Source organism: Ascidia mentula, chromosome 9, assembly GCF_947561715.1.
Source record: "Ascidia mentula chromosome 9, kaAscMent1.1, whole genome shotgun sequence".
NCBI lineage: Eukaryota > Metazoa > Chordata > Ascidiacea > Phlebobranchia > Ascidiidae > Ascidia > Ascidia mentula.
In genome coordinates, this window is record NC_138574.1 from 9,705,253 (window position 1) to 9,716,609 (window position 11,357).

General features: G+C 37.8%; 3 protein-coding genes across 3 annotated transcripts; 1 reads left to right on the plus strand and 2 right to left on the minus strand.

Moving 5' to 3' along the window:
- Window positions 1-348: 348 nt before the first annotated feature.
- LOC145914793 (uncharacterized) lies at window positions 349-2,874 on the plus strand. Its single transcript, XM_083002639.1, has 3 exons — window positions 349-698; window positions 1,364-1,577; window positions 2,132-2,874. The coding sequence occupies exons 1-3, from the start codon at window positions 352-354 to the stop codon at window positions 2,750-2,752; spliced, it is 1,182 nt and encodes a 393-aa protein (XP_082858765.1). The 5' UTR covers window positions 349-351; the 3' UTR covers window positions 2,753-2,874.
- Window positions 2,875-3,013: 139 nt separating this feature from the next.
- On the minus strand, window positions 3,014-7,071 carry LOC145914794 (adenylate kinase isoenzyme 1-like). Its single transcript, XM_083002640.1, has 9 exons — window positions 6,971-7,071; window positions 6,667-6,853; window positions 6,502-6,608; window positions 5,616-5,667; window positions 5,518-5,553; window positions 4,577-4,740; window positions 4,140-4,253; window positions 3,747-3,938; window positions 3,014-3,465 (listed from the first exon to the last, which is right to left on the minus strand). The coding sequence occupies exons 1-9, from the start codon at window positions 7,034-7,036 to the stop codon at window positions 3,394-3,396; spliced, it is 990 nt and encodes a 329-aa protein (XP_082858766.1). The 5' UTR covers window positions 7,037-7,071; the 3' UTR covers window positions 3,014-3,393.
- A 442-nt stretch (window positions 7,072-7,513) lies between these two features.
- On the minus strand, window positions 7,514-10,740 carry LOC145914559 (uncharacterized). The gene is made up of 9 exons (XM_083002380.1): window positions 10,689-10,740; window positions 9,976-10,061; window positions 9,764-9,859; window positions 9,603-9,702; window positions 9,179-9,367; window positions 8,692-8,794; window positions 8,262-8,398; window positions 7,784-7,956; window positions 7,514-7,720 (listed from the first exon to the last, which is right to left on the minus strand). The coding sequence occupies exons 1-9, from the start codon at window positions 10,738-10,740 to the stop codon at window positions 7,514-7,516; spliced, it is 1,143 nt and encodes a 380-aa protein (XP_082858506.1).
- Window positions 10,741-11,357: the final 617 nt, after the last annotated feature.

Sequence of the window (11,357 nt, forward strand, 5' to 3'; positions counted from 1 at the left end):
AACCGCAACAATTGAGCTAAAACCATATCTAGCTGGTGTTAAAATGAAATTGAATCAAAATGTTGTTCAGAAAGTCCGACAATTTTAAGCAGCACAGCTAGGCGGAAGTTGTACAGCAGCAACATGCATTTTTGAAACAGTTTTGTGTATTGCTATGGGCAGTGTTGTTTGTCTTGGTAAATGATAAAGTTTAATAATTATATACGAGCTTTTGTGTTTCGGGTGATGTCGGGATGGCGTTTGCTTAACAAGCACCCCTTCAAACTAATATTTGTCAAGTCTTTCCTATAACCACAATATATGTTCGTTAAACAACGTTTAATGTCTTTGACCCATGAAGGTTAAGCGACAATGAGTTTGAAACGATTGCTTACGATACTGGTGGTCGTTTCCACACGCTGCTGTTGCCTTGCTGATCCAAATAATACTGAAGATGAACTGAAATGCGAAACCGGCAATTCCTGTCAAAAAGCCGCTGACACCGGGTCTTGGAGATCGTTTAAATTCGATGGTGCAGCCAAATGGGTGGAGACTGCAGTTCTGTTGAAGAAATACGCTAAATGGCACAATAAAACACTTTACGACGCCACTGTTCCTTGCGAAGAAAAGCGCGCGGTCGTTTTTAAGCCAAATGCAGGACTAGGCGATTCCATAGGAGCCATTTCCGCCGCTTTTATTGAGGCAGTAAAAACCGGTCGGTAAGTAGTATATATACACTTTTTTTATTCTGAACAAAACATCGAAAAAAGGATTCAAGAACTGATTAATAAGTAGACTTGTACCTTGCTTCGGTTTTTGAAATAGTTTGGTTGTGTTTGACAGTTTAACAACTGTTTATGGGATTATATTATGCAACCAAAGGGCCTGTTCTCAGATAACGTATGTACGCTTGCTATTTATAAAGGAGGCTTTGCCTAAAAACACAAAAGCAGAAGTTTACAAACCGAGGTCTATAACAAACACGCTCCCGCTCAAAGATCATTGAACTAATGAGCCTGAACTTTCACGTGGCATTTCGCGGCCAGTGTAAACGTTGACTGACGGAGCGTAATGGCCCGTTCTCCACACAAGCATAGGGTCTATTTCATCGCCAAGGATTAGCGTTGGCAGTATGAGTAGAAGGGCGGAGTACATCTAATGTTGTGTTTATCTTAGGGTTGAGCGAAGAGGTCTTGAGACCTTGACTTGAATACTTCAACTCAATTTTTGTGGAAACAACAATGGTCTCAGTTGCGCCAAATTACTACTAGAAATGTAAAATATTTCCGGAATTATAAGTATTCCCCTTTTCCTTAATGCCCACTACATCTGATACTTTATAATTAGTTAACTCTGTCCCAATAAGTTTCAACTTCCTTTGCAGGCTTTTTTTCATTCTATGGCAGCCATATCCTTGGTCGATAGGCCTCAAACCTTTGCCATTCGTGTACGAATACAATAAGGCCAAAAACCTGAAAGATCCTGAGACGGGGAAGTCTTTACTATGTGTCGAGCGATCAGAAGTGCCGGATTCAAGAATTGAAGGGCACTTGACTCAGCAACACCCGTTGCTTGCTGAAGATAACGTGAACGATGTGGTGGGTGTATTAATCGTAAACGTTATCAATTTGTTAGTTTGTTGTGTAACAAGTTGAGTAACTATTAATATTATTTAGTTTGGTTAGTATAATAAGATCGTAATTACATTAACATTTTCTACCTAAAATTTTCCAACGCCTTTTCTTTGCAAAAGACTGCGTTTGACACGAGGATATTTATATTGCAAAGATCGTAATGAGCTCCTTTAGCAAGGCTCTGATCAGATAAATGAAAAATCTGGATGTATAATTAGCATGTATTTAAATATACGTTTATCTGCATGATCGAAGCTAATTAGGAGTCCTTGGTACAACCAAAATACCTTGTTTACATTACTTGCGATTTGGGAATCGTGAGATTGTCAAGTGTAGCCTTTGGTGCGTTAGGATACCTGGCGCCGAAACTTGATTGCTCACTTTCTAAAGTACACAAGCACAAATCACTACTTCAACATTATCAAAAGACGGATAAAGTATGGGGCACTCTGGTTGTTCTGAGGTTGATTCCTTTTTTCAATACTGTAGCGGTTGTGACATGCTGTAATTTTTCGCAGATGTTTCCCTACGACGATTTGATTCAAACTTTGATTCAACCTTCAGATAAGGTACAGCAAATAATCGACAGCACCCTCTCGCGTGATGCTCTCGCAGATTCTAATATCCGCTTGGTGTCTCTCGTGATGCGCACAGGGCGCGGGGAATACAACCAATTTTTATCGGAAGGGGACGAAAAAAACTTTGTTAAGTGCCTCCGGGCTTATGTAAAATCAGAAAATACGAAACAAAAACTTCGATTTCGCGTGTTTGTGACGTCAGACGTTGATGACGTCAAGCAGAGTGTGGTAAGGGAGATACAAAAAGACAAGAATATAGAGGTGGTAACTTTGAAAGACTCCAACGTACACGTAATGCATCTGACCAAGGAGGAATTAAAGACGCAGGAAATACGAAACAAACTGAGGAAAACCTACGCCGAATTTTTTCTCATTGCTCGATGCCAAGTACATTTTCTAACGCACGGCAGTCTGTTTGGACGCACAGCCGCCGAACACGGCACCGCCCAGGAAAACAACATCCATTTTATCAGTGATAGCCACTGTGATGGTCATCGTGAAAAGTACTCTTATTTACAATGCCATAAACCCAAGTACCCGAAAGTTTGCAATTTGGTATAAGTTTAGGCGAGAGATTGGCCTGGCTATTTGTATGTCCACTGTGTTTACGTCACCTATTGCAGACCGACATAAAACTACAGGCAGAATAGATATTTATTTGTGAAAATACTGAAAAAATTCCTAACACTATGCATGCGAATGAGCTGTTGTAAGTGGTGATATGATGTTACTGTTTTTTTGCAAATCGTCTGGTAAAACATGGAGAGAATTTTGCTATGACTTTCTTGGAAACTGAATTCACATCGCATTGTACGCTTCGAACGAACATAGTTATATTTTATTAAACCATGTATAAGACATGCAGTAAATAAAATCTTGCAACAAACAAACGATGATTAAAATACTGCAATGATACGGGAAGCAGTATTGGATGACATGCAGTGTCATAAAAATACAGTATTATGTTACCTTCAAGAGGAACACAGTTAAGTACAGACGGTTTTCACAGCATAAATTCTAGGCACCAATTGCATACAGACATAAAACTAAAAACAATTACAGCGACATTTTTTTTTGAAGAAACGCAGATTTTGAAACAAAACATTAAACATTTTGTAGAATCCGGTGAATTTTTCTGTTCATCTATCAATGGTTATTCTTGCATGCTATGGCTTAAAAACTTTGGGTGGTAAGAGTTTTATCTACAATACGTATTTGTCGAATATAGCCTGGACCTCTCCGAACACAGTGTCAACGTCCTGTTCGGAGTTCACCTTTAAATAAAGTAACTTTTTGAAGAAGTCTCGCCGGATCGATGTTAACGTTGATTGTAATAAAAATCTCGTAACCACAAGCAAGAAGAACAGTTCTTTTAACATACGATGCCATACAGCAAGAATACCACTATTAAGTAACTTGTTTGAGCAAGGTTTTCGACACTGTAGAACAGACTACATCAACGATCTATTTGTACACACAGCAAATGAATAAACTAGCTTGTGTGCCGACATTTTAAACAAGCCGAGTTAAGTTCGGGTTTAAACAACATTGTTACCCGCTCTATTTTCCCCTGCTGTTTGTAGTGGTCGATAACGGGTTCTGTGGCTTCGACAAAGGTTTTTAGGCGCAATTTGATCGTCTCTTCGTTGTCGTCAGCACGGCCGCTGGTTTCTGCTCGCTTGAGCAACCTCTTCACCATGGTGTCTTGTGAGGCGTCAACCCACAACACGAATGTACACGGAGCAATCTATAACGACACTCATAAAGTTTGCTTAAGTGTCAAGCTGATACAGCGTTCAACATTGTGGAACTGTTGGTGAGCATGTTTAGCAAGGGTGGGCCAAAGCATACGCTATGAAGTTCCTTTGGATAAGAAATATTCACTAAATATATTCTTAAAAGCGCAACAGGTATCCTTACGTTAACCTTTTCGCAAAAGTGCACCTACCATACTTTCAAACTCTTTGCCTTGTTGCACTTCACGCGGATATCCGTCTATAAGAAATCCCTTGCTGTCTTTGTGCTTTTCCATATTGCTTTGGATAAGCTTTAACACTGTCGTCTGTATTTTCACAAAAAATACGCATTTGAAACACATTAAAAATGCCACTGTCCACATACAGAACTACAGTAAGTCATTTATAACTTAAATGCCCTTGTTAAATTTACAGTAATAACATATACACACATGTACGAGCAGAAAATTAAAGTTTGAACATGCCATAAAACCATCGGAATATACTCTCTGTACACGTACTTGCCATTGCACAGAGTTCAATTTGGTGTGACCTCATGATTTATTTATGACGAAAGGCAAACACACAGTCTCGTAACGTAACTGTACACTGATTTCACAGTGCGTTGTACAAAATTCCAATTACTAACCAATGGAACCAATTCTCCTCTATCCATGATCGCCTTGAGCTCGGCCCCTTTTTCGCTACCAGATGCTACCTCAGCTCTGAGAAGATCACCCGATGAAAAATGGGTGAAGCCGTATCTTGCTACGATACGTTCGCACTGTGTACCCTTCCCAGACCCGGGACCGCCTGAAAACATTTTCCCGTTCATTAAACGTATTAACATTCCCCCAACATTAAATACGGGTTGCAATTAATAGTAGAATTGAAACAAAACAGGACAAACAAACATGGTTAGTCGCGGGTAGAAAAAACTGTATACACCGATTGTTCATAGAATGTTGTTTCGTCGACTACATGCAGCGTTAGCTGTTAAACAATAATGAAACGAAAAAGTTGAATTTATTCACAGAACACGTAGCTTGACACTACGCCGTTGTAAGGTGATTAACAATATGAGGTAGACTACAGTTCGTATATAAAGATTTTGAAAAGATTTCAATAAATTGTGCGAAAATATAGAAAGCTTTTAGGCGTGTATAATAACTTGTTTTATAGTTGGTCATATATATTTTTTGCTACGGATGACAAGATACATGTGCAAAATGAACTCGCTAGGTCAAACTAGACACCTTTTAAACAAGGTAATTTAATCACGAAATGCCGGTTCTATATTAGCCCATCGACCTCACATCTGTCATCCCAAGGGTAAAGGGCAAGATAACACGCGCTCGTGGCAGAGCAAGGTCGTTGCTACTGAAACATACTTTATTGCCTACCGCCTCTGTGTGTTTATCGTTTGTCAACATTTAACTCGTAAAAGTCACAAAGTGACAAATTTTAGTGAAGTTGGCCTCTGCACAATAGGTTTTGTACATTGCCTAAAGTTTTGTATGAGTTTAATACTTAAGGGTTTAAAACCTAAACCTAACATCAGTCGGATATATTTAGTTAATCCGCACTTACCGACAACAAATACAATCTTTTTGGACTCCATGATTTCTGCACATAGCAAAACGGGATTAAAGATAACAAATACCAACGCGTAAAGGTAAATAACATACCTTTACTAGCTTTGGACATAGGTTGAACTGGTCCTGACTCACGGCGTCTTGCCTGCAGTAACACAACAGTCTAAATTGTTACCCGAAATGAACACACTGGAGCAACCCTAGCAAGTAGTAAATCCGTGACCCCAGCTAACTTCCCCAGTGCAATGTGCAGACCACTATGACGAGGCTACGCCTGAAGAGCAACGCCGAGAAAAAGGAAACAAAACAGAGCGCAGCACTTTTTCACAACGCGAACAATGACATAGAACGCTTCTTCCCCTTAGTTTATTCAAAACCGTACTATACAATATTTTACAGCCAGTCCTGACTTGTTTTAGCGGCGTTGTTGTAAACTATTCAACCTTTTACAGAAACAGAAGCATTGTCCTGCTAGCAAACGCTACAACAGTGTCAAAAACAGCAGTCACCGACATTGTGCTGTTAATGACAGCTGTTGGAAATGGGTGGTGATAATATAAACGGGCGGAAAATGTGACGTAAACTATGCTGCTGTGATGTTATCCTGTCTGTGAACATTGGTATCATATTGCAACCTTTGGAGCACCTTTGCTGTGTAAAAATCATTTTCTGAGCGAAACGTTTTTGGAAGAAATCATCCCTTACTGTCTATTCTATTGTAACTATTGTCATGTTAAATAAAACATATGAAGTCACATGGACATCAATGCAGAACAACTAAAATTATGTTTATAAACTTTAAATTGTTTTCACAATTTTATTTTATCCTCAAACATTATATGAAGTCCATTAATATGTGCAACCCCAGCAGCAAACATGGACAAACAAAGCAAGTGTTATTAGGTTTACACACTAAATAGTATTATAACTTGAAGCTTAATTACTTGTTTGTATAAAAATAAATAGTTTATGGACTAACATTTGAAGAAGCATCATTATTTTCTCTGTGAATGGAAGGTAACCTTATTGGAGAATTGCTTCTTCGAGGTGGGTCATGGTATGTTTGTTGCCTCTGAGCTGGTAGTTCTAGATTTTAAAAATTTAACTACATTTCTATTCTTTGATGAAGTAATTCACAATGTACCCGTTTGAAAGACCTTTTTTGTTGCTTGCGGTTTGTGTTGAATTGGTGGCAGTCGGGTAGGTTTGGAAATAAACGTGTCCCAACTAACACATTTTGAATTTCTGTGTTCCTGTGTGGTCTTTATGCACTTTTCAATAAATTCCAAAGGATCTTCTGGCCTAGAGTGCAATAGACCCACCAAAATTCCCTATAAAATCATGTAAAAATGTGCCAACATCAATGTATACAAAGCAATCAATAGTCATATAAAATAATGAAATTCACTATAAATTTATAGATTGGTCAAATTAAACTCTGAAAACACCTCAATGAGTTGTGGAATCTTGTGTTTTTCTAGGTAATCTTGTCCTTGCCTGGGGGTCAGTGACATTTTTCAGAGCAAGATTGTCCTTATTTTTATAATACTTTTCATCAAATAAACACAGTAATATGAAAATTTCAGTGATCTTGGCTTGATTGAGTTAGTAAAGAGTTACCAAAAGGAACGAGCAGTTTAATTTAAGCACATTTTTCATACAATTTATATTATATTTACTATTTATCGCGTCACTAGTTTCTGTAGAAATAAAATCCGATGAGGGAATTTTTAATGTTTATTTTTTTAAATTTTATGTTTCAGCATTAAATTTACGATATCGTATAAATAAACCATTAGGACGTTTTAGTTATATATACACATTGTACGTGACTGGTCTTTATTACAACAAGAAAATGTAACTTTTGCGTAATATATATTTACATATGTTGTAGTCAAAGAATTAACCTGCGTTTATTGGCATCACAACAACAATACTGAGAGGAAAACCAAGCATTTTATTGTAGTAAATATATGACTGCACCACATGAGCTACAAATTGAACCACTCATGATCATGAAGCACGTGATTGCAGAGGTTATCGCATAAGTGGGAAAAAGTATCGTTGAAAATTTTTTCCGCAGCAGCGGCTGCATCCCCTTCGTAGTAAAAAACATGTTCAGGATTCTGAGTTAGTTCGAGCATCTTCTCGTAACGGGGAAAATTCCCTTCTGGGTCAGGAAAGACTAATGCATAAATCTGTAAAGTTTATCAATAAGCAAATTAAAACTTATTCACAATAATGTATAGTCCAGTACTTACAATTGCGCCTCGATCCAACCAAGCACGTACACCATCTGTGACGTCATCATCTGATTCAGAGTCTGTCCCAAGAAGTATTACGTCACGAACGCGTGGTCGCTCGCCATTTTCTTCACCCATCATGTTTTCCAAGGTCCACGTGAGTGCATGACCGATATTAACTTTTCCGTCCGCTATGAACAATTAACTTTGTTTTCACTGAACAAACTTCAAAATAAACTGGTATATTGTGTTATTTATATATTTTTATAGTTTTATTTTTTTTTGCGCAAAATACAGTCACGCAACTGAACGACAACCTTTGTAGTTTTATCGGTTCCCATGCCATTTTATTTCTTTTGTGTCCCGCGTAGTTGCTTTTATCCACAATCCCCCAAAAGTACTATATCATAAACTCAAAATCCTATCCGCCGGTATAAACAAAATAAAAACCAAATGACGGTTAACACAAGGACTTTCAAATCACAATTGTACCCACGTGTATTGATGTATGGTTCTGGGTTGAAGTTCGCGTTGAGTGCATCCAAAAACGAAATTCGCCTAGTTTCGTGAACATCTCCACTGAAATCGACGTGTGCATACATTGTCCCATTGGTAGGTGACACTACGAGGTTTCTAAACACACAAGTTAAAAGAAATTTTATTACAATTTTTTCTAGCTAAAGCATCTTAATTTTTAAATGAATTTCAAGCAATCACCAGTTCAAACGAACTGAAGTACAGGTTTTTTACCCACAGCTCTTAATTTACCGACGAATATGCATATTGATAAGACTTGCACCTATACATATAACATATAAGCTTTACATAAATGTTGTTACAGCCTAAACAATTTATAAACAGATTTTTCTTACATAAAATAAACCGCAGTAATTGCTTGGTTTTCGCCTAATAGATGTGTAGTTTACCTAAATCCAAGTCTACCGACTTGCTGTATTTTTCGGAATGTTTCATTAGTTTGGCTGTGAACCACCGCGATCGTATCGAAAAGCACATGGGGAGGGCAGGGCACTGAGAACAAAACACAAAAAAATACTTTGTATATTATATACGCAAAAGAGCCAAAATAATCAATGAGAGCTGCAGACAGGGACCGAAAGGTACCACAAAGTGGAAATCTGTGTGCCTGCTAGTCTACCAGCTACCACAGTGCCACATCAACAGCTGCACTGATGAGACCTTACAGGTCGAAACAGTGCGTGTATACACCCTGTCTGCAGCTCACTTTATATATTATTTTGTAACATTTATATAATATAGCAACTACCACGGTCGACAAAGCAAAGTGACTTAAAACTCTTAAATTAAAATCCACTAAACGTTATTAAAATTATCATATTTCAATCCTTATTGATTATTTGGATTGCAACGTGCAAGTCTGAAACACAAACATACATGCACAGCAAGGCCTGGGTTTGTCCCAGGATCCTGACTGAAGGCATTCAACTCGGCTGTTTTGGACGGGGTGAACATTGTAACCACGTTCTGTGCATTCAAACTCACAGACTGAACCCACTGAAGCATTGTTTGAGTTCGTGCACTCAACCCGACCGTGAGGAAAGTAATTAGATAAGACTGGACACACTGAAAACAAAATACAATACCTTTGTAAGTTATTTGCATTACAGTAAATGGCGATTCCAAATTCAAGATAAAAAATAGTGAGTGTGTTACGTCTACTATAGTTGAATATACCTTTATTGAGATGTAGCGAGTTTTTGTTAGGTTTTGTTTAAAAGCGCTATCGGCGTTCTCATAAAAGTTTGTAGAAGTTACGTGCGGGAAAATATGATAAGTGGTATGTTGACAAATATCATACTTCCGCTTTCGCATGATTGTTCGCCTATATTACAGGAGTCACTGTTACAGCAACAAGTACATCTGGAAGGGTCGGAATAATTGTTGCACGTGCGTATGTTCTGCTTGAGAAAACAAAATTTATGAGTAAATATTGTGAAAAATACAACATTGACTAATAACCTCGCCCATGTGATTAAAACATGCTTGTTGTTGTTTGCAGTTTTTGAAGATTCGAGTCATCCCGTTCTCCCTTTGTACAACCGACTCGCAGACGTCCTGATATTATACAAAATATTCAGTAACAATATTTCAAACTTGATGCTACAGAAAAACTTAAAACAAAACAGTACACAAGTCTTCGCATAGGTTTGTGAGCAAAAACATAAACTTACCGTTTCTGAGGGACATGTTTGTAATTGCCCGTCTTCGACGCAATCAGCTTCGCTCATGGCATTTTCACACCTCCAGCAGTTGAGTGCTTAAAAATATATCTCTACTATTTACTTTCAAAAACTTTTTTAACACAAACAGTCATAACTTTTAGTAAAACATTTTCCATGCAAAATACTGTCAGATTACCGAGGCCGAAAATTAAGAATACGGGAAACAGTGAGTACACATTTTATTTTTGCATTTCTTTAGAATAGTTCGTTGCTAACGCTACTAGGCATAATATTCGATAAATTCAAAACTCTTCTGGCAAAACTTATTTAGTCGGTCGACGTTTATAAGTCGTTAATAAGCAACCGACCTTCACCAGGACAATTATGTAAAACGCAAAAACGATGATAAATATACTAAAGCGTGAAAAGGCTAAAAAGAGGGGGTGGCGGCAAAGAGAAGACAAAAAAACTAAAAATGCGCACCAACAAAGAACGTGATATCGATGTGTAAAGCGCAATGCCTGTAGCTAAACTGGGCAATCAGGTTTACTCAGGGGCGTGTCGCGCAGATTGTGGACCAAATGCCGATACACCGGTGAAAAAATGGTTTCCTTCTTATCGTTTAACGCGAATTCGAGTCCGTTTATGCTGTACATAGACTCGATGGGCCTTTAAAACGGTGTTCACGACATGTAATCCAAACTAACAAAAGTCGTACTTACCTTGGATGGAAGATACCAATGCCAAAAGCAAAAGTAATGTCAGTCTCGCCATTTTACAAATCGTTATCTGGAACAAAAAAAGATGTCTTCGCCCTAGTCAATATGTTTATGATGCACATGCAGCAACGTTAGTAGCAAATAATCTTTCACATAAAATTGCGTCATTTTCCGACATACAAGGTCAAAAACGATAGTTCACTATTGCATGTAGAATCTTTTTTGCAATGGCATTATTTGTAACACGTTTTTCTTAAACCAGCCCAGAACTAACAAAGCGATCAAAGTTTAAACGACCTTGCCCGCCTCCGACACAGACATAACGTTTAAGGACAGTTTTATTGTTGTTAGCGATATCAAGTTTCAAATGTTTACAGTGCAGGCAACTCTGTTTGATTTAGGGCTTTTTCCAAAGTGAAATCACACTCTCCTGCGTATTAATCAACAGGAAGATAAGTCTTACGTGTTATAAACGTTTATACAACTACGAACAACAGTTAAAACTCACCATGTACGTTTAAATAACATTATAGCATGTCTTTGTATGACTACAAATTGCAAACAAAGACAACAAAACAATACTTTGCATCAACCTATCTTAGAACAATACAAAATACTTTGCCAAAAATAGTTACACAAAAAATAATTACTGCGTTAGTTTTGTAGCGAATT